This window comes from Lagenorhynchus albirostris, chromosome 20 (genome assembly GCF_949774975.1).
Source record: "Lagenorhynchus albirostris chromosome 20, mLagAlb1.1, whole genome shotgun sequence".
NCBI classification, from domain to species: Eukaryota; Metazoa; Chordata; class Mammalia; order Artiodactyla; family Delphinidae; genus Lagenorhynchus; species Lagenorhynchus albirostris.
The window spans coordinates 18261710-18286773 of record NC_083114.1 but is presented as its reverse complement, the minus strand read 5'-3'; the positions used below and the strand labels follow the sequence as shown (position 1 = coordinate 18286773).

At 40.3% G+C, this 25064-nt stretch overlaps 1 protein-coding gene across 4 annotated transcripts in view; it reads left to right on the top strand.

The window, feature by feature from the left end:
• MYO1D (myosin ID) overlaps positions 1–25064 on the top strand; it is a 348947-nt gene that overhangs the window by 236956 nt on the left and 86927 nt on the right. For 2 of the 4 annotated variants that reach the window (XM_060133821.1, XM_060133826.1), the window contains one exon: positions 5888–6042. In XM_060133821.1, the coding sequence (XP_059989804.1) occupies positions 5888–6042 (155 nt within the window). Of the gene's footprint in view, positions 1–5887; positions 6043–18361; positions 18823–25064 lie in introns of those variants that run through there. The other 2 variants (XM_060133823.1, XM_060133822.1) reach the window with 2 other exon arrangements.

Here is a 25064-nt window from a genome sequence, read left to right as displayed (position 1 = left end):
GAATTGAGTTAGATTAGCATCAGAGATTGTATCTGCCCTGCTCAAAGCTTCAAAACCAAAGAAGAGGAAGGTTTAGATTTATCATAGCATAGAGATCTCACAGATTATGAAAAATAAGAAGGCAACTAGTAGGGGGAAGAAGCCCTGATAAGGAGTTTCACTTTTGTTCAGAGAACTTACTTGTGTGTTCTGGCTGCCCGAAGATAACTGAGGTAGGATCCCTTCCCTAACTAATGTATTTGCATACAGTACCTCCCTTGGCATGGTACTTGTGTAAAGATTTTCAGATTTCGCTGGCATCTCTTCTCTTAGAGTGGAAAGACCCTTGAAGGCAGGGGGGTTTGCTTATTTATCTTTTTATACCTCTGAGTTGCTCCTGTTTGATCCTTGCCACAATCTTATGAGGTAGATGAGGCACCTAGTAGGATCCTTATTTTGCAGAAAAGGAGACAGATGGCCTCCCCCAAAATTAAATGATTCGCTCAGGCTCACACGGCTGAATTGAGATGAACACGCAGGTCATCCCTTACTCCACTGCTTTTTCCCATCTAGCGTCCTGTCTCCCAGAACACAAGAGACATCCTGGATGCTGCCTGTCCTGCCTTGGTGACAACAGGATCTTAATCTTTCATTATCTGTGCAGCAGAGGAAAGTAGGTGTTGTTTTCCCTCTTTTCTGCTGGGACTCTGGCATGCGCATAGGCCTGAGAGCACACATGAAGAATTCCTATGCCCATCCAGGTGAAGCCACTCAGGCAGGGCGGAATAGGGAAGGGCAGGAAGGGAATTCCACACCCCGAGGTGGGAAGGTGGCTGAGAAAACAGTCATAGGTGCCTCTGCTCTAGCCCGACAGCATCCAGGAAGGGACCTTCAGTCTGGATGGTTTCAGCATTCACTGCTGAATCGGTCCCTCTCCCCGGACCCCTGCAGCTAATGTTCCTGGGATATGCAGGCGGAGTTAGTGCTGTTAGAATTCTCATTTTATTAGGCTTTAATCACGCTCTCCTGTGAAGTGCTACATAAATTTCATTTTGAATTTTGTATATAAAATAAATGAGAGAGAAGGATCATAGACGTAACATGTTTTTTTAAACGAAAATGATATTTTTAATTTACTCATATAAAAATCATCTGGGGGTGGGGGAGGGAAGGATTGGGAGTTTGGGGTTAGCAGATGCACACTAGTATATATAGGATGGATAAACAACAAGTTCTACTGTATAGCACAGGGAACTATATTCAATATCCTGTGATAAACCATAATGGAAAAGAAATGAAAAAGAGTATATATATATATAACTGACTCACTTTGCTGTACAGCAGAAATTGACACAACACTGTAAATCAACTATACGTCAATAAAATATTTTTAAAAGGAACTTTAAAAAAAGCCAATGTACACCAAACCAAACCAAAAAACAAAAAAAAAATCATCTAAGTGTCAGAAAGATTGATACACTCTCTTATCCATGGCCTCAGAAAACCCATGATCTAACGTAGGTTTGTGAAATGATTTCCAACTCCTTGAATATTTTCCCTTCTCTCCATTGAGCGCTGACCCTGGTATTCTTTAAAATCAACCTAAGAACTCACCTCCTATGAAAATTTATATATGTGACATTTAGGGATACTTATTTTTACAGCTTATGTTCATTTGTACGTGTTATTTGGAAAAGCCTACTGTGATAGAAAGAACATAGGTCTGGGTCAGTCTGCAGGCCTGAGTTCCAGTTTCAGGGTCTGCAAATCAGCTAACTTCTTTGAGCCTCAGTTTTCTTATCTGTAATATATGGGCATGAGACTAAATGATCTTCCGAACGTACGAACTGTTAAAGTGTTCTTCAGTTTGTTGGGTATTTGTCTCTTCCACTCATCCAACTGGATCATGAATCCCCCTAGAACAGAGATTATACCTTCTGCATCTTTGGTACTTCCATCCCCACCCCCAGGCTGCCTGGTACTCTGCATTGCCCCCAGTGGGTATCCTGTCAATGCTGATTGCCAGACTGACAGCACCTGTGGCAGCCAGGAGGTGGCACTTTGGTATTTTCTGCAATAGAAGAACAAACCACTGCACAAGAAATCACTCGGGTTTCTGCTTTATTGACCAAGGTAGATCTAGGGATCAAAATAGCCAAGGAGCTATATTTTTTTAATTTGCGTATAAATAAATAAAATTGGCTTTTGGTAGTGGTGATTGTATACAGGTCTGTGCGTCTTAATACATGCACAGATTTCTGTAACCACCACCACAATGAGGATACAGAGTCATTCCATTACCCCCAAAAAACTCCTTTGTATCAGACTCCCCCTGACCCCAGTCCCTGACAACTATATTCTAGAATATCACATAAGTGGAGTCGTGTAGTAGGTAACCTTCTGAGACTGGCTGCTTTCACTCAGCGTAATGCCTTTGAAAATAAACCGCAGTGATGCATATCACTAATTTGTATGATTAGTTCCTTCCTTTTTAGTGCTGAATAACATTCCATTGTATAGATGTATCACAGTTTGCTTATTCACCTATTGATGGATATCCTGGTGCTTTCCAGTTTGGGGCAGTTATGAATAGAGCTGCTGTAAACATTCACTTGTAAGTTTTTGTGTGAACATAAATTTTTATTTCTCTGGGATAAATGCCTAGGACCGAGATTTCTGGTTCATGTGGTAATTCTATGTTTAACTTTTTGAGTCACTGCCGAACTGTTTTCCCAGCGATCGTACCATTTTACATTCCCACCAACAATGTGTGAGAGTTGATTGTTCTACGTCCTCTTTGGTATTGTCACTTTTGTTGTTGTTCTTCTTCTTTGTTTTTATTTTGGCCATTCTGATAGGCTTGTGGTGATATCTTGTTACAGTCTTAATTTGCATTTCTGTAGTGCCTAGTGATGTTGAGCACCTGTTTGCCACCCATAGGTCTTCTTTGGTGAAGTGACTTCACATCTTTTGCCCATTTTAAGTTGACTTGTTTGCTCTCTTGTTGTTGAGTTTTAAGAGTTCTTTATATATTCTGGACACAGGTCCTTTATCAGATATATCTCTGCAAATATTTTCTCCCAGTCTGTGGGCAGTCTTTCCATTCTCCTACCAATGTCTTTCTTAGAGAAAAGTTCTAAATTTTATGAAGTTTAGTTTAACAGGGTTTTTTTTTGTCTTTTATGAGTTGTGCTTTTGGTGTCATTTCTAAGAAATCTTTGCCCAATCCAAGGTCACAGAGATTTTCTCCTGTGTTTTCTTCTAAAAGTTTTATGGTTTTACATTTTACATTTAGATCTATGACCCGTTTTGAATTAATTTTTCATGAGGTGTGAGATTTAGGTCAATGTTTATTTCTTTTGGCATGTGGATGTCCAAATGTTCTGAGTTACCCAAATGTCCAAAGTATCCTTTCTCCATTGAACTGCCTTTGCATCTTTGTGAAAAATCAATCGGTCATATTTGTGTGAGACTATATCTGACTCTCCATTCTCTTCCCACTGATCTGTGTTTTTATCCCTTTGACAATCCTTTTGACAATTACATTGTCTTGATTATTGTAGCTTTATAGTAAGAAAATCAGCTACTGTGAGTCCTCCAACTTTGTTCTTTTTCAAATTGTTTTGGCTACTCTGGTTCCTTTGCCTTTCCATATACATTTTAGAATCAGCTCGTTGATATCTACCAAAAATTCTGCTGGGACTTTGGTTGGGATTGCATTAAATCTATAGATCGATTTGGGGGAAATAGGCAGTATTCAACAATATTGAGTTTTCCAAACCATGAACACATTATTCCTCTCTGTGTATTTAGATTTTCTTTTATTCCTGTCATCAGCATGTTCATTGGATTTCTTTCATCAACATTTCATAGTTTTCAGCTTACAGGGTCTTACACACATTTTGTTATATTTATATCTAAGTATTTTTGGTTAAGTTGTGTATGGTTTTGGTTTTAAATTTCTGTTTCCAGTTTTTCATTGCTGGTATATAGAAATATTTTTGTCTGTTGACCTTGTGTTTTGTGACCTTGCCAAACCCACTAATTACTTCTGAGAGCTATTTTGTAAATTCCTTAGGATTTTCTATATAGATGATCATGTAATCTGAAAATAAAGTCATTTGTTTCTTCCCTTTTAAACTGTATGCCTTTTAATTTATTTAAACCTGCCTTAAGGCACTGGCTAGGGCTTCCAGTATGAGGTTGCCCAGCAGCAGTAACAGTAGAAATCCTTATATTGCTCCTGATCTTTGGGGAAACCATTCAGTATTTCACCACTTTGTAAGATGTTAGCTGTGGCGTTTTTGTAGATGTCATTAATAGGTTGAATTCTCTTCTAATCCTGTTTGCTGAGAGATTTATATCATGAATGGATGTTGAATTTTGTCAAATGCTTTTTCTGCGTCAATTGATATGATAGGTTTCTTTTTTTATATATCTTTATTGGAGTATAATTGCTTTACAATATGTTAGCTTCTGCTGTATAACAAAGTGAATCAGCTATAAGTATACATATATCCCCATATCACCTCCCTCTTGCATCTCCCTCCCACCCTCCCTATCCCACCCCTCTAGGTGGTCACAAAGCACCGAGCTGATCTCCCTGTGCTATGCAGCTGCTTCCCACTAGCCATCCATTTTACATGTGGTAGTGCATATGTCATTGCTGCTCTCTCACTTTGCCCCAGCTTCCCCTTCCCGGTGTCCTCAAGTCCGTTCTCTACCTCTGAGTCTTTATTCCTGCCCTGCCACTAGGTTCATCAGTACCGTTTTTTTTAGATTCCATATATGTGCGTTAGCACACAATATTTTTCTCATTCTGACTTAGTTCACTCTGTATGACAGACTCTGGGTCCATCCACCTCACTACAAATAAGTCAATTTTGTTTCTTTTTATGGCTGCATAATATTCCATTGTGTGTGTATATATATATATGCCACATCTTCTTTATGCATTCATCTGTCAGTGGACATTTAGGTTGCTTCCATGTCCTGACAATTGTAAATAGTGTAGCTTTGTTTTTTTTTTTCTGTTGCTATGGTGGATTACACTGATTGATATTTTTCATACAAGACTAGCTATGCATTTCTTAGATTAACTCCACTTGGTCATGATGCATTTTTGTTTTTATGTATTTTTGGATTTGATTTGCTGATGTCTTGGCCATTCTAATTACATCCATGTTCATGAAGGATATTGGATATTGGTTTGTAGTTTTCTTGTACTGCCATTGTCTATTTTTGGCATCAGGACAGTGCTCATAAAATGAGTTGTGAAGTGTTCCCTTCTCTTCCGTTTTCTAGAAGAGATGTGGAGAATTGGTGTTATTTCTTCTTTAAATATTTGGTAGAATTTACCAAGGCAATCATCTGAGCCTTCTGGAGTTTTCTTTTTTGAAAGGTTCTTAACTACAAATTTAATTTCTTTAATAGATATAGCAGTATTCAGGTTATCTATGTCTTCTTGGGTAAATTTTGGTAGTTTATGGCTTTCAAGGAATTGTTTGGTTTTGTCAAAGTTGTTGAACTTATGTGCATAAGGTTGTAAATATTCCTTTATTATCCTTTTAATGTCTATGTGGTCTGCAGCAATAGCCCCTCTTCCATTTCTGATATGGGTAATTAGGTCTTCTCTCTTTTATTCTTTCAGACTAGAGATTCAGCAATTGTATTTATCTTTTGACAGAACCAGCTCTTTGTTTCATCGATTTTACCCTATTGTTTTTCTGCTTTTAATTTTGTTAATTTGTGTTCTTATCTTTATCATTTCCTTTCATCTGCTTGTTTCATGAAGCTCGATAAGGATTAATGTCATCAGAGTTACTGAGTAGAACCATTACAAACTGTATGTTTAAATTCATTCTTTTGAGAACCACCCTTACAGTTTCCATGCCTTGTCTCTTTGCAGTTGACTGGTCTGAGCGTCTCCAATGGGAAGGACCAACTGGTAGTGTTCCATACAAAGGACAACAAAGACCTCATCGTCTGTCTCTTCAGCAAACAGCCAACCCACGAGAGTCGAATTGGAGAGCTGGTTGGAGTCCTGGTGAATCATTTCAAGAGGTAAAGTTTGATTTTTGTTTAACTAAGTTGAAAATATATGATATCTTTCATCATAATTCTCACTGAACTTGTTTTGTGCCAATTTTAGTGTACTAAGTTATTTTCCTTCTTAAGGAAAACTTAAATCATCTGTTTCCCAGAAGGCAAAATTAGCATCCAGCCTTCGTTTCAAGATTAGGGATGATCGTCTACTTTTCCAGCCTCCAGCTGAACCAACAATGAGAGATTTCCCCAACGGTGATTTCTTCACTGCCAATCCAAATGTAATTAAATCCAAAAGACAGAAAACTTACTTTATATTCTTACTGTCACAGCTTCTCATTTACCCCACATATAATCAGTTAGAATAGCTACTATGAATATAAACAAATTAGAAGGCAGGTTTAGGATGACACGTAGGTCCACAAAGACTAAAAGGATTTTTTTTTTAATAAAGTGGTTTATTTTCTCACAATTCTGGAGGCTAGATTTTGAGATCAAGGTGTCTGCAGGGTTTGTTTCTTCTGAGGCCACTCTTCTTGGCTTGTAGATGGCCATCTTCTCTCTGTGTCTTCACATGGTCTTCCTTCTGTACATGACTGTGTCCAAATTTCCTCTTCCTTCAAGGATACCAGTCATGTTGGATTAAGACTCACCTTAATGACCTTATTTTGACTAAAGGGATTCTGAAGAGGCAATTACCTCTGCAAAAACGTGGAGTCATGAGGGAAGGTGGCATTGTCTGAGAACTTCATAGTAGCCCTAGGCGATACCTGGGGTAGTTGTTTATGTCTGTGTAGTGAACAGTGAAGTGAGAGATATAAAAGGGGAGCAGACCCTGATGGTGATGGGGACCAGTGAATGGATCATTTCAAGCAGAGAAGTGACTTGTCTGGTTATTTATTAGAGTTGTTTTAGAGATGGGGTTTCTCTTCCCAAAGGAGGTCATGGAGTATTTGGAGTTGGGTGTTTCTCTGACTCCAAACTCAGATGTTCTTCCCGTTGTGGCACACTGTCTCTGCCACCCCACCACCCTGATGCCAGAAGACCACTCCTCCAAACTCAGGGACTGAGAAATGAGCCCAGTGTCCCGTTCCTTTTCTTCCTAAAAGACATTTACTAAGTTGCCAACAGTAATCTAGTTCCTCATGAGTATTTCTTTTCCTTTAAGTTTAGACATGGCTTTTCTCTAAACAAAGGCATATTTAGAATCTGATGTCCACACGTATAATTCTGCTGTGTTCCTTTTTACTGATAAATATATGGAGTATAATTTTAAAAGTGAGCTGCACAGGCCATTTATTTTATGTTCTTAAACCTTGTATCCTAGATCAAAACAGATCTTTAAATATCTTATATAATTAAATGTTTTTAAATGCTATAAATAAAATAATGTTTCATGGTCATCTGGTGGGAAAAAATAAGATCCAGCTAAGGAATTACCAAAAGATAATAATAAACATATAGGCCTTTGAAAAATTCCCTTCCATCTGCCAAATAATTATAAAGTAAGAGAAATACTGAAGCGTTTAGAATGGAAGGGAAAGACATGGAGAAGGCATCTCTACAATAAAGTCTATAACTCAAATAAACAGGCCTATTTTCCTCCTAATATGTAGTTATAGCAAAGTATGGATAATCAAAGGGATTTTAATCTTTACCTTTCATTTGGATGCCTGTAGTAATAGTTTTTGCCTGGGAAACTGAAATATTTTTTCTCAGTCTGAGTCCTTGTTTCTCAAATTCTAACCACTGTTAAATGCCTCCACAAATGGTGGAAATATGTGAATCTGGTTTGAGAATCCATCAACTGCTTTCTTTTCCTAGCATGTGTTCTAAGATACATTTCTATCTCGAATATATGTAAGAATTTTTTTAACATCTTTATTGGAATATAATTGCTTTACAGTGGTGTGTTAGTTTCTGCTGTATCACAAAATGAGTCAGCTATATGCATACATATATCCCCATATCCCCTCCCTCTTGCGTCTCCCTCCCACCCTCCCTATCCCACCCCTCTACGTAGTGACAAAGGACCAAGCTGATCTCCCTGTGCTATGCAGCTGCTTCCCACTAGCTGTCTGTTTTACATTTGGGAGTGTATATATGTCCATGCCACTCTCTCACTTCGTCCCAGCTTACCCTTCCCCCTCCCCGTGTCCTCAAGTCCATTCCCTACGTCTGCGTCTTCATTCCTGTGTTGCCCCTAGGTTCTTCAGAACCTTTTTTTTTTTATATATAGATTCCATATGTATAGATATGTGTTAGCATACGGTATTTGTTTTTCTCTTTCTGACTTACCTCACTCTGTATGACAGAATCTAGGTCCATCCACCTCACTACAAATAACTCAATTTCGTTTCTTTTTATGGCTGAGTAATATTCCATTGTATATATGTGCCACATCTTCTTTATCCATTCATCTGTCGATGGACACTTAGGTTGCTTCCATGTCCTGGCTATTGTAAATAGAGCTGCAGTGAACATTGTGGTACATGACTCTTTGTGAATTATGGTTTTCTCTGGGTATATGTCCAGCAGTGAGATTGCTGGGTCGTATGGTAGTTCTATTTTTAGTTTTTTAAGGAACCTCCATACTGTTCTCCATAGTGGCTGCATCAATTTACATTCCCACCAACAGTGCAAGAGGGTTCCCTCTCCTCCACACCCTCTCCAGCATTTATTGTTTGTAGACTTTTTGATGATGGCCATTCCGACCAGTGTGAGGTGATACATCATTGTAGTTTTGATTTGCATTTCTCCAATGATTAGTGATGTTGAGCATCCTTTCATGTGTTTGTTGGCAATCTGTATATCTTCTTTGAAGAAATGTCTGTTTAGGTCTTCCGCCCATTTTTGGATTGGGTTGTTTGGGTTTTTTTGATATTGAGCTGCATGAGCTGCTTGTATATTTTGGAGATTCATCCTTTGTCAGTTGCTTCATTTGCAAATATTTTCCTCCCATCTTGAGGGTTGTCATTTCATCTTGTTTATGGTTTCTTTTGCTGTGAAAAAGCTTTTAAGTTTCATTAGATCCCATTTGTTTATTTTTGTTTTTATTTCCCTTTCTCTAGGAGGTGGATCAAAAAGGATCTTGCTGTGATTTATGTCATAGAGTGTTCTGCCTGTGTTTTCCTCTAAGAGTTTTATAGTGTCTGGCCTTACATTTATGTCTTTAATCCATTTTGAGTTGTTTTTTGTGTATGGTGTTAGGGAGTGTTCTAATTTCATTCTTTTATATGTAGCTGTCCAGTTTTTCCAGCACCACTTATTGAAGAGGCTGTCTTTTCTCCATTGTATTTTCTTCCCTCCTTTATCAAAGATAAGTTGACCATATGTGCATGGGTTTATCTCTGGGCTTTCTGTCTTGTTCCATTGATCTATGTTTCTGTTTTTGTGCCAGTACCATATTGTCTTGACGACTGTAGCTTTGTAGTATAGTCTGAAGTCAGGGAGTCTGATTCCTCCAGCTCCGTTTTTTTCCCTCAAGACTGCTTTGGCTATTCGGGGTCTTTTGTGTCTCCATACAGATTTTAAGATTTTTGGTTCTAGTTCCATTAAAAATGCCATTGGTAATTTGATAGGGATTGCACTGAATCTGTAGATTGCTTTGGGTAGTATAGTCATGTTCACAATGTTGATTCTTCCAATCCAAGAACATGGCCTATCTCTCCATTTGTTTGTATCATCTTTAATTTCTTTCATCAGAGTCTTATAGTTTTCTGCATACGGGTTTTTTGTCTCCTTAGGTAGGTTTATTCCCAGGTATTTTATTATTTTTGTTGCAATGGTAAATGGGAGTGTTTCCTTAATTTCTCTTTCAGATTCTTCATCCTTAGTGTGTAGGAATGCAAGAGATTTCCATGCATTAATTTTGTATCCTGCTACTTTACCACATTCATTGATGAGCTCTAGTAGTTTTCTGGTAGCATCTTTAGGATTCTCTATGTATAGCATCATGTCATCTGCAAACAGTGACAGTTTTACTTCTTCTTTTCCCATTTGGATTCCTTTTATTTCTTTTTCTTCTCTGATTGCTGCGGCTAAAACTTCCAAAACTATGTTGAATAATAGTCGTGAGAGTGGGCAACCTTGTCTTGTTCCTGGTTTTAGTGGAAATGGTTTCAGGTTTTCACCATTGAGAACAATGTTGACTGTGGGTGTTTCATATATGGCCTTTATTATGTTGCGGTAACTTCCCTCTATGCCGACTTTCTGGAAGGTTTTTATCATAAATGGGTGCTGAATTTTGTCAAAAACTTTTTCTGCATCTATTGAGATTATCATATGGTTTTTATCCTTCAATTTGTTAATTTGGTTTATCCCATTGATTGATTTGCATGTATTGAAGAATCCTTGCATTCCTGGGATAAACCCCACTTGATCATGGTGTATGATCCTTTTAATATGCTGTTGGATTCTGTTTGCTAGTATTTTGTTGAGGATTTTTGCATCTATGTTCATCAGTGATATTGGCCTGTAGTTTTCTTTTTTTGTGGCATCTTCGGTTTTGGTATCAGGGTGATGGTGGCCTCGTAGAATGAGTTTGGGAGTGTTCCTCCCTCTGCTATATTTTGGAAGTGTTTGACAAGGATAGGTGTTAGCTCTTCTCTAAATGTTTGATAGAATTCGCCTGTGAAGCCATCTGGTCCTGGGCTTTTGTTTGTTGGAAGATTTTTAATCACAGTCTCAATTTCAGTGCTTGTGATTGGTCTGTTTATATTTTCTATTTCTTCCTGGTTCAGTCTCAGAAGGTTGTGCTTTTCTAAGAATTGGTCAATTTCTTCCAGGTTGTCCATTTTATTGGCATATAGTTGCTGGTAGTAATCTCTCGTGATCCTTTGTATTTCTGCAGTGTCAGTTGTTACTTCTCCTTTTTCATTTCTAATTCTATTGATTTGAGTCTTCCCCCTTTTTTTGTTGATGAGTCTGGATAATGGCTTATCAATTTTTTTTATCTTCTCAAAGCAGCAGCTTTTAGTTTTATTGATCTTTGCTATTGTTTCCTGCATTTCTTTTTCATTTATTTCTGATCTGATCTTTATGATTTCTTTCCTTCTGCTAACTACGTGTTTTTTTGTTCTTCTTTCTCTAATTGCTTTAGGTGTAAGGTTAGGTTGTTTATTTGAGATGTTTCTTGTTTCTTGAGGTAGGATTGTATTGCTATAAACTTCCCTCTTAGAACTGCTTTTGCTGCACCTCATAGGTTTTGGGTCGTCGTGTTTTCATTGTCCTTTGTTTCTAGGTATTTTTTGATTTCCTCTTTGATTTCTTCAGTGATCTCTTGGTTATTTAGTAGTGTATTGTTTAGCCTGCCTGTGTTTGTATTTTTTACAGTTTTTTTCCTGTAACTGATATCTAGTCTTATAGTGTTGTGGTCAGAAAAGATACTTGATATGATTTCAATTTTCTTAAATTTACCAGGGCTTGATTTGTGACCCAAGATATGATCTATCCTGGAGAATGTTCTATGAGCACTTGAGAAGAAAGTGTATTCTGTCGTTTTCAGATGGAATGTCCTATAAATATCAATTAAGTCCATCTTGTTTAATGTGTCATTTAAAGCTCGTGTTTCTTTATTTATTTTCATTTTGGTTGATTTGTCCATTAGTGAAAGTGGGTTGTTAAAGTCTCCTACTATTATTGTGTTACTGTCAATTTCCCTTTTATGGCTGTTAACATTTGCCTTATGTATTGAGGTGCTCCTATTTACATTTTGCATAAATATTTACATTTGTGCATAAATTTTTACATATTTACATAATATTTACATAAATATTTACAATTGTTGTATCTTCTTCTTGGATTGATGCCTTGATCATTATGTAGTGTCGTTCTTTGTCTTATTTTAAAGTCTATTTTGTCTGACATGAGAATTGCTACTCCAGCTTTCTTTTGATTTTCATTTGCATGGAATATCCATTTCCATCCCCTCACTTTCAGTCTGTATGTGTCCCTAGGTCTGAAGTGGGTCTCTTGTAGACAGCATATGTACAGGTCCTGTTTTTTTATCCATTCAACCAGTCTGTGTCTTTTGGTTGGAGCATTTAATCCATTTACATTTAAGGTAATTATCGATATGTATGTTCCTGTTACCATTTTCTTAATTGTTTAGGATTTTTTATTGTAGGTCTTTACCTTCTTTTGTGTTTCCTACCTAGAGAAGTTCCTTTAGCATTTGTTGTGAAGCTGGTTTTGTGGTGCTAAATTCTCTTAGCTTTTGCTTGTCTGTGAAGGTTTTAATTTCTCCATTGAATCTGAATGAGATCCTTGCTGGGTAGAGTAATCTTGGTTGTAGGTTTTTCTCTTTCATCACTTTAAGTATGTCCTGCCACTCCCTTCTGGCTTGCAGAGTTTCTGCTCAAAGATCAGCTATTAACCTTATGGGAATTCCCTTGTATGTTATTTGTTGCTTTTCCTTTGCTGCTTTTAATATTTTTTCTTTGTATTTAATTTTTGATAGTTTGATTAATATGTGTCATGGTGTGTTTCTCCTTGCGTTTATCCTGTATGGGACTCTCTGTGCTTCTTGGACTTGATTGACTATTTCCTTTCCCATATTAGGGAAGTTTTCAATTATAATCTCTTCAAATATTTTCTCAGTCCCTTTCTTTTTCTCTTCTTCTTCTGGGATCCCTATAATTCGAATGTTGGTGTGTTTAATGTTGTCCCAGAGGTCTCTGAGACTGTACTCAATTCTTTTCATTCTTTTTTCTTTATTCTGTTCCATGGCAGTGATTTCCACCATTCTGTCTTGTGAATCACTTATCCGTTCTTCTACCTCAGTTATTCTGCTATTGATTCCTTCTAGAGAAGTTTTAATTTCATTTATTGTATAGTTCATCATTGTTTGTTCGCTCTTTAGTTCTTCTAGGTCCCTGTTAAACGTTTCTTGTATTTTCTCCATTCTATTTCCAAGATTTTGGATCATCTTTACTATCATTACTGTGAATTCTTTTTCAGGTAGACTGCCTATTTCCTCTTCATTTGTTTGGTCTGTTTTGGGGTTTTACCTTCCTCCTACATCTGCTGTGTATTCTCTGTCTTCTCATTTTGCTTAACTTACTGTGTTTGGGGTCTCCTTTTCACAGGCTGCAGGTTTGTAGTTCCTGTTGTTTTTGGTGTCTGCCCCCAGTGGGTAAGGTTGGTTCAGTGGCTTGTGTAGGCTTCCTGGTGGAGGGGACTGGTGCCTGTGTTCTGATGGTTGAGGCTTGATCTCTTCTTTCTGGTGGGCAGGACCATGTCTGGTGGTATGTTTTGGGGTGTCTGTGACCTTATTATGATTTTAGGCAGCCTCTCTGCTAATGGGTGGTGTTGTGTTCCTGTCTTACTAGTTGTTTGGTATGGGGTGTCCAGCACTGGAGCTTGCTGGTCGTTGAGTGGAGCTGGGTCTTAGTGTTGAGACGGAGATCTGTGGGAGAGCTCTCGCCAATTGATATCACATGGGGCCTGGAGGTCTCTGGTGGTCTAGTGTCCTGACTTCGGCTCTCCCACCTCAGAGGCTCAGGTCTGACACCCAGCTGGAGCACCAAGACCCTGTCAGCCACACAGTAGTTCTGTGATCATGGACCAGGAAGTTAACTTCTCTGCGCCTCAGATTTCCTTTAGTGCAGCACCTCCTTGCCCCAGAGGCCCAGTCAGGTGTGAGGGAAGGGCTGTTGCTCACAGGCTCTGCAGGGAGGAAGCCCACGAGGCTGGCGCAGGACGCTTTGAATATACGTAAGAATTTTAAATGTCTTTACAATTTATAAATGGAAGGAAGATACTGGATTTTTTTTTTAGTTCCTTTTTTTTTGGTCACTTCTTTGTGTGTTTATTTATTGGCATATAGTTGGATATAGGGCTGTGCCCTAAGAATACAAGGATGGTTATCCATTAGAAGGGGCTATCTATTCACATAATAGTTCATAATAGAACACAAAAGTACTATTTGATGAAATTGAATATTTATTATTCTTCATAAATCTTCAGTAAAATAGGAATAGGAACAAAAAAGAAGCAAACCTGCAGCTGCCAACCATAACCATTAGAGCAGAAATGGTAACAGGGATACACCCAGAGCACCTTTGGGCTAAGGAACTTCTAAGTCATGCTGACCCCAGTGTGTAGAAGGTGAAGAGGAAGGACAGAGTCAGCCCAGGGAGGAAGTGGCCGCAGGCAGAGGCTGCTGCAGTTTGGAGAGAGGATGACATGAGGTCAACAGCCTGAATTGAAAGTGTAGGACAACCCTAGCGTGGCAACCTCACCTCTTCTAGGGCTGCATTTCAGCACATAACTGCCCCCACTCAAAGCAAATAATGAGCTGGAAAGAAAACAGCAAGAGAACTGTGCACGGGCAAGACGAAAATAAGGAGCAAAGGAAACAAGGAAAGCCATATGAAGAGAAAAGGAAAATACGGGAGTAAACTTTACATTAAAACGGCAGGGCGGGACTAGCCTTACCCTTATGCCTAAAACAACAACAACAGCGCAAAGACAGGATCTGTGAAACAGCCATTTTCAAGACCGTAGATGTCAGGCAGTGAAGGACAGTGATTCCTGAGAGGTGAAAAGCAAACAGGGTGAGCCCTACAGTTACCCCAGCACACTGCCTTGGGTGAGCTCCAGGCCATGGTGTGTGCAGGGGGAACCCAGGGGAAGCACAAGGACTCCCTGGGTTCAGGAGATGGAGGCATGTGTCTGGGGAGACCAAGTAAGCTAAAGTTTGCAGGACAAAGTACCGGAGAGGAGCAGAGAGAGAGAAGGCTAGAGATCTGTGTAGGATCCCCCTCAAGTCCCGCCTAATGAATCTTAGGAGCAAGACCCAAAAGGATCAAACTGCTACCAAGTAATTTAACTGTGTCCTAGAACAAAGCTCATGAATATGTATAGCAATGCAAAAATATCCACCCCCAACAAGGTCGAATTCACAATGTCTGGCATCCAATCAAAGATTACCAGGCATACAAATAGGCAGGAAAATGCAATCCAGTATGAGGGGAAAGCCATCACCCAATTGAAACCAACCCGGAACTGACAAAGGTGTTAGAATTAGCAGACCCAGGCATGAAAACAGTTATTATAACTAAATTTCAGGTGTTCAAAAGTTAAGTAGAGACATGGAAGCTATAATAAAAAGACTCACCAAACTTCTAGATGAAAAATGCACTGATGTTTGAAATATTTCATGATTAAAAACAAAAATGTTAAAGCTTATGGCTTTCTCCTGTACCTAATGAATTTCTCGTGACCATCTCCTCTCACGAGCTGAAGCCAGCCCTTTCCTGGCACTTCCTTCTATACTAATCTGAAACTAAATCCAGCTAAATATAAATTAGCCTTTCTCTCAGCTCCTTCAGTCTTTACTTAACCTGGACCCATTATTTCTGCCTCTGCAAGAACTCACGCACACATTTCACATTTTCTAAAACATTTGAAGATAGTCTTTTAATAAAGCGTATTCAAAGGGGTGACATTTACAATATTTAACAACCAGCATGGCTCAAGCACAGACCATTCAGAACAGACGCCCTCCAGAAACGCCTGATCTGGCCATACCAGCAAGTCCTGGCTACATTCCACAGACCGGAAGTTATACCAAAGCAGATAGGTAGGGGTCCCAGAGTCAAAAATATTTAGGATTCCCTGATGAAGTTAAACAGGTTTCTTCACTGCAGTACTTCTCAGAGCTTTTAATATGCTTTGTTCATTTTAAATACAGCCAATTAAAAAATTGTAAGGACATATATATGTGTGCATGTATATATATCACACACACACAATTATGTATATTATAGACTATATCCAGAAAGACATTCAGGAAATGAGTAACTGTGTTTGACTCTGGAGAGGGGAGATGGGGTACTGGGAGAAAGAGGCATAGGAGGTATAGGAGGGAGATTCATTTTTCATTGTAAACCTTTTGCAACAAAAATATGTGTTATTTATCTAAAATTTTTTTCATTTAAATAGTAAACGGCAGCTAGTTTTCAGGTATATTATAGATGGCTCTAAATTCATGGTTATTTTCCTTTTCTGTTTAGAAAAGTAGAAAAGAACAAAAGAGCTTTCTAAGTGAATGATTTATCTCATGGCATTGAATAAGTTGAAATAAACCCAAATAAAACCTTTTGGAATACTACTGTTCTCCTGTTCTCTGGGGTCCCATTGTGTCGGTCACATGAAGCTCAGGTGAGGTTTCTTTGTGGTGGTTATGTCAGTGGTTTCCCAGGCCAGTTTGCTTTGCAGAGGTTATGAAAATGGCTGACTTGACTTTCGGTTTGTATCTCATGCTCAGCAGTGACTACCTACCGGTAGTGAGCTTTTCTGCCCACTAGTAAACAGATGGCCTCACACCGGCCACCCTACAGAGTTACCTGAATTACCAGAAACTCTGTAATATTAAGCTGTCAAAGGACCCATCTGCCCTAAGCAGCTGTGCAGGCATTCCTGTCTGGAAATGCTGGAAACCTCAGTATAACCCCAGTCTTAGGCACAGAAACTTCTTATTTTTCCTGTTCTGTTTCTGTGGATGAAAGCCACAAGTCAGTGCCATCTGCTTCTTGTTTTTCATAAGCAGCGTCTTTCACATCTGCTTAATTAAAGGAGCACCGCTACTGAGTTTAACTGAATGCCTGACCTGCTTCTCTGTTGTAGTTTGCTTATGGTTTTTTTTTTTTTTTTTTGCGGTACGCGGGCCTCTCACTGTTGTGGCCTCTCCTGTTGCGGAGCACAGGCTCCGGACGCGCAGGCTCAGCGGCCATGGCTCACGGGCCCAGCCGCTCCGCGGCATGTGGGATCTTCCCGGACCAGGGCACGAACCCGTGTCCCCTGCATCGGCAGGCGGACTCTCAACCACTGCGCCACCAGGGAAGCCCTGCTTATGTTCTTTTTAACTCACACTAAAACTATGGGTAGAACCAGACGAAGAAGCAGGCCGTTGGTTATGGCCACAGGGGCCAGGGGAGATGAGGCCTCCTGAGCAGGGGTGAAGGTGGAGGAGCGAGGCCGCCTCACAAAGGCCTCTGCTCCTGGCCTCTCCGTCCAGTGCTTCCGATGCGCACGCCTTCCTGCTCCTCTGCCCCTGAACCCGGATACCCGTTTTCCTGGCTCCTAATCTGTATTCCCAAACTGCTCTCCTTGAATGCCTGGCTACTAATCATAGTAGTTTATATTACAACTAAAAATATTTACGTGAAATAGAGAAAGCTGAAAATAATGTAGATAGACAACTCCAGTTGTCCCTCAGAATCCGAGGGAAGATTGGTTCAAGGACCCACCGGCAGGAGGTCCGCAGATGCTCAAGTCCCCTAGTCGGCCCTCTGTATCCACAGTTCCTTATCCGTGGATTCAGCCAACTGGGGAATCATGTGGTCCTGTAGTATTTATTGAAAAAAATCCACGTATAAGTAGATCCAGGCAGTTCAGACCTGTGTTGTTCAAGGGTCAACTGTATAGCAGATTGGTTAATTAAATTACGGCATCTTCTGAATGGAGTATTGGGGCCACTTAAAATGATAATTATTGAAGTCATCTGATTCCTGGTGACAGAAAAGTGAGTGACCACAATTCACCCTCCTCTGCTTTCCAGTAGAGATATACATGAAAACATAGGAAGAGATGCCAACGTTCCTTAGCACAGGAAACTAGAAATGTTGCTCAACCAGAGGTCCCCTGAGAGGTACATCCTCCACCTCTGCTCACACGTCACCTCATCAGGCCTCCCTAACTGTCCTGTAGAGAATAGCAGTTCACTCACCCCAGAACTCCCCGACTCCTACTCTGCTTAGTTTTCCCCCGCGGCGTTCATCTCCATCTGACACTGTATCTTTAGTTTTTGCTTACTGCATATATTCCCACTAGAACATAAGCCCCATGTAAGCAGAGACTTTACTTCTATTTATTTCTATTTCACTGCAGTTTCCCTAGTGTTCAGAACATCCCTGGCACTCAGAAGACTCCCAGTAGATAATTGTTGAAAACGGAGGCTGGCTGATGGGGCTGTCTGGCCGTAGGATACTCCTAGCCCTTTCCTACCAATATGTGCGTTTTGCCCACCAGAGGGTGGTAACTTAGTCCCCCTTCTGTATGAAGGAAAGGAAGAACTCTTTTACAGTTTCCTTCCCTTTATGAATATTTCTCGTCTTATACCGATTGCAGGATTACCACTCTAAGCAATGTAATACATCTGGGGACAGAAGTGAATAGGTATTTCAGGATATTAAATTAGCAACTAAAAGAGCTGTGGGCTGAAAGAGCCATGGGTATGTTGTATGCTGGGGGTGGCAGCTTTTCCTTTACTGTTTTGTTTTGTTTTTTAACAACTTAAAAACTAGAAATAATTTCCAACTTTCCTTCTCAGTAGGCTGACAAGGCAGCAAGATGTAGGGGTTCCCACTCAGATCAGCATCTTCATAGTAAGTAAAAGACTTCGAAACCACATCTCGAGGCTGTGTCCATAAGGCAGCTCTCCAGCTTAGAAGCGGAGAAATGGATTCCAACTATACACAGGTGGACTTTAAGGACGACTCCAGAAGAATCCGTATGCCCCTTTCGTGCGAGAACACCAGAACTGTCTCCTTAGTTATGAGACCTATAACGAAAGCCGGTAGCAGTGAGAAAGGTGTAGACTATAGCCTTAGAAGAAAAAACAAAGCATATTTCTGAAAAGGAATATAACAGAAAATTCACATTTTAGAAACTAACTGTATTCTGAATAAAATTCAAGAAAGCCTGGATTCTACGTAAACAGACCCAAGATTACGTGACAGACTGAGATGAAGAGGGTCCTGGCTGAGAAACAAAACTGTCCAATTATTTGAATGAAATAAGAAACGATATTAAAGAATTTAAATTAACATGAAAATGTAGAAATGACACAATTGGTATTGCAGAAAATAGAATCAATATGAAAGAAAAGTTTAAGACGGTCTCTTGGCATACAGAGGAAGGGGGTAATAACAATGAAGCTGACAGATATAGAAGACAGAGAACAAAAAAATCTACATTCAAATAATAGGTGTACTTGAAAAAGAGAAATACACTGGGCAAAAGTAAGACTTGTTTTATTGGTTCTAAGGAATACATTTTTTTTAATTTTAGCATCTCTGAAATTGGGGTGTGACTTACAATTGGTGGATTCTTACAGTGGTAATGGGCAACATCTTAGTGATACACAAATAAGGGTACATCTTACAGAGAAAGCATCTTATATTCAATAAAATGTGTCAGTTTAAAACATAGTAGAAGAAAATCTTCCTGTGTCAGAGTAATCAAGATTGCCATCACATGGGTAAGATGCCTACCCCAGTAGAAGTCACTTTGGCCAGAGAAGTGGGTCTTCTCAGAATATGGAAGTCTCCAGTAAGACCAGGGGAAGAACATTTTTTGGAACAGGGCAAAACAGCTGGGTGGGAGTGTTTGGAGGTGAAGTATTTGAGGCCAACATTTCACAAAAGAAGCAGAAAGTGGTGCTGTGCAGAAGAAACAAATAGTGTAACATCATTATTGTGAAAACACAGAAACCATATAAAAATCCGTCAGAATAAATATGGTTAAATATGTTATGGTGTTTCCATACAAAGAAGTAGCATTTGCCATGAAAGAACAATGAGAGTCTTTCTTTGTTTTTAATTATTTATTTTTGGCTGCGTTGGGTCTTTGTTTCTGCACGCACGCTTTCTCTGGTTGCGGCGAGCGGGGGCTACTCTTCGTTGCGGTGCTTGGGCTTTTCATTGCGGTGGTTTCTCGTTGCGGAGCACGGGCTCTAGGTGCGTGGGCTTCGGTAGTTGTGGCACATGGGCTCAGTAGTTGTGGCTTGTGGGCTCTATAGCGCAGGCTCAGTAGTTATGGTGCACGGGCTTAGTTGCTCCGCGGCATGTGAGATCTTCCTGGACCAGCGCTCGAACCCATCTCCCCTGCTTTGGCAGGTAGATTCTTAACCACTGTGCCACCAGGGAAGTCCGGTGATAGTCTTTCTTTATCAGGGTTCCTTAAAGTGTGGGCAGCATCTGCACTGGGATCACCTGGAGGTGCTTGTTCAAAAGGCAAATTGCTGGGCCCCATCCCAGGCCTTCTAAATCCAAATCTCCAGGAATCTACACCCTTAGTGAGCTACCCAAGTAATTCCCATTGGTTTCATGAACTGACACAGAAAATGGCCAGGATAAGCACATGATATTTTCATATGGCCTTTTCGCTGAAGCCATGTGACATGTAGCATTTTTTTTTTAAAGCAAACCACTAAAGCTTCATGTTTTTTAAATGATTATTACCAAATAAGGTGCAAAATAAGCGTCTCCTCCTACCCCAGTGAAGAGAGGCAGAGTGAGGAATGGTCTGAGGTTCAGAGAGAAGCGTGAAAGAGGGGTGGAGATGAGAAATGAGATGAGAATTGGCAGGAGCCAGGCTTCTGTTTACCACCTCTGCTTGTCCCAGAAAGAGCCACTCCTCATTCTAAGCAGTGGTCTTTAATTACCCTATGAAGTTTGCAGTTAGGACCTGCCTGCCCATTTCCAGGTAGGATACCCCACCTGCAAATAACAGGCTTCCATGGAATGAACTTAGTCCATTTCTATATAGTCATACCCATCTGCTATACACAAAAGAACCCCAGAGAGAAGTCTTAAAAGCTTTTCAGTGCGACTAAGGCAGGACCAGAATCAAACAGCATTGAGGTGTAACAGCTGTTTAGGACTGTGAGCCATCTACCGACTTCCCATTTCTCTCGCTCTGCACCGTGCCCGTCTGCCTTGGTCAGCAGCTGCCCTTGGACAAAGCCCCCTCAGAGGACATGCAGGGGTGCACGGTCCTCCTCAGCTTTACCTGCTCTTATGACAGAGATTTACTGGAGATTTTTGTGCGGATCAAAGATACTTATTTGCTTTATGAAATATCCATCTTTGCCTTTCATGTTGAAAGAGAAAATCCAAAAGTACTGGAAAACTGATCATCTTTTCAGCATCTCTGCAGGAAGATATGGTACAGTTAGAGTAATCGTATTACTTTTTTTAAAGGCCCACAGCACTAACATTACAATATATGTTAAAATGGAGATCTTTCTATGAGGTATTCATGACTTCACCAAATGATTATATACCCTGGTTTGTGCTATCTGTTGGAATTTTTTTCCTAAATGGTCAGATAGAACTTTTTAACTTAATGAGTTTTTGAAAGCTCTCTTCGTGTGTTTATTTCACGTCTCATCAGCTGTATAGGAAGCGTAATGTACTTAAAGTATTTTATGTGAAACCAACACTGCTATATTTTCATACTGTCATTCAGCCTTCATTCTCTGGAACACCCACTGCAGGTCTGGCTATGGGTGAGGGGGGCGAGGGGGTAGGAGGGATGCAAACATGGACCATTTGGTCCTTTTCCTCAAACAGCACTTAATCTCATGGGGAAGACTGTATGCATGCTCCATTGTCTGATACATGCTGCGATGGGGCTGTGCCATGGACGCACAGGGGATGAACTGGTTCCCTTTGCCTGTGAGAGTCAGGAAAACCCCGATAGAACAGGTGATAATCCAACTGGGTCTTCAGGGCTGGCTGGAGTTTTATCAGTTGGGAATGGAGCAAGGTTTTCCCCCAGAGAATGGAGCAGAATATGCAAAAGCTTGGTGGATGGGGCTTCCTTGGTGGCGCAGTGGTTAAGAATCCACCTGCCAATGCAGGGGACACGGGTTCAAGCCCTGGGCCGGGAAGATGCCACATGCCGTGCAGCAACTAAGCCTGTGCACCACAACTACTGAGCCCATGTGCCACAACTACTGAAGCCTGCGCACCTGGAGCCCGTGCTCCGCAACAACAAGAGAAGCCACCACAATGAGAAGCCTGCGCACCACAACAAAGGGCCCCCACATAAGCTGTGATAAAGTGAGAGAGTGGCATGGACATACATACACTACCAAACGTAAAATAGATAGCTAGTGGGAAGCAGCCGCATAGCACAGGGAGATCAGCTCGGTGCTTTGTGACCACCTAGAGGGGTGGGATAGGGAGGGTGGGAGGGAGGGAGACGCAAGAGGAAAGACATACGGGAACATATGTATATGTATAACTGATTTACTTTGTTATAAAGCAGAAACTAACACACCATTGTAAAGCAATTATACTCCAATAAAGATGTTTAAAAAAAAAAAGAAAAATTGCATCAAAAGAAAGAGAAAATAAAAGCCTAATTCATTCTGATAAAAAAAAAGAAGTCAAATATAATATCTCATTTTTGAAATTACCCATGAAAACTGGCAACCACTCTGTTGAATAAAATGTTTAGCAAATTTAAATAAATAAAAAACTCTCAGACCTAAAAAAAAGTAGCCGCCGCTCGCCACAACTAGAGAGAGCCCACGCACAGCAGCAAAGACACAATGCAGCCAAAAATAAAAATAAAAAAAAATAAAAAGTTTGGTGGAAAAAAGTAGTTGAAATAGGAGTTTATAAGACCCCATGCCAGTAACTTTGAACTTTATCATATAGGTTATGGGGAGAAGATAAGTATTAAAATATACAACTGCCCAATGACACAAAGCCTAATGACACAGATATCTTCCATGTTAGAGATGCTCAGGAGGGCAAAACAATTGTCCACTTAAGGGAGATGGAAATTTGAAGACACTAGTTGATATATCATACGTCCGTGGCCCCCATATGCCAAAAAGAATGAATTAAATGGAGAAAGAGCTAGCAAGGTAGAGGTTAGAAAGACGAGTGCAACTCTTAGTAAAAACATCAGAAATCAAAAGTCCTCAAAGGAGTAAGAGCTATAACAAAATTCCTTAGCTTTTGTAACTTCCTTCCTGTTATTCTGGTGACCTAAAATATATAGTTACTAGCAAAAAAATTCCCTAAGATGAGAAGGAACTAGATTTTTCCTTCATGGACAGAGAGGCAGTAAGAGGTTAAAGAAGGGTCACTGCATGCTACAGCCATTTTTAAGGGAGAGAAGGTTCTCCAGGGGTAGATGATGGTGACGCTGCAGAGAGGGTGGAGGCCCTTGGGTGTGGGGACATTTGTCATTGGGTCTCTGCAGCAGCCCCTTCTTCTGAAACCTCCCTCTTCCCTGTCATTCAGCTCCATGGTTCCCACCAGAGGCATTACATCCTTACATCCCCTGACTCCCTGGAAGAGCTGAGTAGTACAGGGATGGCACCTGGCCCACACTGCACCACTTTTCCCTTCCTCAAGGTTGGTGGGCCTCAGACCAGAGAAGACTTACGGGTCATTGCCTCTCTGGAAATTGGGAGCTGTGGTGACTGCATTTCCAAAGGTGGAGAAAGCTGCTCTCAGAGAGAATGGCATAGATGACCCACAGAGAAGCAGAGACGGCAGTGAAGGAGAATGTGGCGCAGTCGGGCCCTGTGTCAGCTGAACTGTGTGGCCGGCCTCCGTGTGGCCTCACATTGTATGGCCTTGTTTGACACTAAGATCTTGCATCATCTGATGCAGGCTGATTTATCAAAAATCAGTTCACCAGTGCACATGTGGTTGACAGGACTGTGCTGTATGTATACTTGGAAATTGTCAGGCAGGTGAAGTTTTTATTATGTGGCTTTTCTTTCCACTTTTTTAAAACTAGATTTTAAAACTCAATTTGCCAAAAGTCAGTTTGCCAAGTGGCCAATTCACTCAACTTGCAAAAATGTGCAGAGTTACCAAAAACTGGTTTCGAGGAGTATCCTTGAATTTGTTCCTTGTAACAGCATTTTAACGCATGTTCAGGTTAAAGAAAACGAAGCCTTTTGGATTAGCTTAGTCTTTTTTGTGAGTTTTAGCTGAAAAATGGACTTCACTCTATTTGCACATGTATTGTTTGGAGTTTATTTAGAATCCTTAGGAAAGGATATCCTTTTGTTAGATACCTGCAAAGAACCAGCAAGCACGTGTGTCTTTTATACAAGCGTTGTGCTCTTAGGGCCTCAGAAGTCCACAGAACCATTCCCAAATAGCAGTGCCTCATATTACGGTTTGACTCTCACAGAGAGGTAGCCTGCATTTCAGGTCATCCAGACTCAAGCTTTTCCTAGAAACTGGCATCACCCACTTTCCACACCAGATCTTAAAATACAAAGCAACTGTCAGAATCCACAGATGTTAACATTTCCTTATGGGAAATTCAGTTTATACTACATCTTCAAATTCTCCTTCAGTTATTTTCCATTTGATATTTCGTATTCTTCCATCAAATTTGCGCAAATGACTAATTCATCTCATTTACCAATTTACCAAAACTTTGTTCCTTTTGACTCTTTATAAAGTTTACAATTCGGTTAGATGAGATGGCAGCTAATAGCTTTTGAGAATTTCCAGGAAGTGTAATTGATCAGTTTTCATAAGGACAGTCTAAGGAGTCCCTTTGTCTCTGGCCCTGCTATTGTAGCTGGAAGTAGCTGGAAGAGAGGAGAGTGTGTGCACCATGCACCTGGGTGCCAGTCCTGGTGGGGAGGGGGGACAAAAGGGACAGGCTGATAGGTGAGGGAGAGCTGGACGGCCCAAGAACCGTAAGTGTCCAGCCAATCCATCCAGCAAAAACTGGATAAACAAAAAAACAGTTTTGTTAAATATGCAAATTTGACAAATTTGTCATTCAGCATATTGATCTTTGGTGAATTCACATTTGGCAAATTACTTTTCCTCAATGAATTGTCCTAGTTCATAACAGGTTCCCCTCACTTAAGCTAGTAGGAACTGGGTTTGGATCCCTGTATCCAGGAGTCCTAACTCAATGCACTGAAGTCCTGCAAAAATCAACAGCTTTGATACACTTGTACCTACTAATAAATAATATAGCAGATGTTGTTGGATCTTGGTAAAACATATAGTTGGTACTTTATTGCCAACATTTAGTATTCCTCCTAAGATACCTGTTGAACCTGCCTCTAAACTCTTTTTTTTTTTTTTAATTTTTTTTTTTTTTTTTTGGCTGAATTGGATCTTCGTTGCTGTGCGCACGCTTTCTCTAGTTGTGGCGAGCGGGGGCTGCTCTTGGTAGTAGCCCGCGGTGCGCGGGCTTCTCATTGCGGTGGCTTCTCTTGTTGCGGAGCACGGACTCTAGGCACGCAG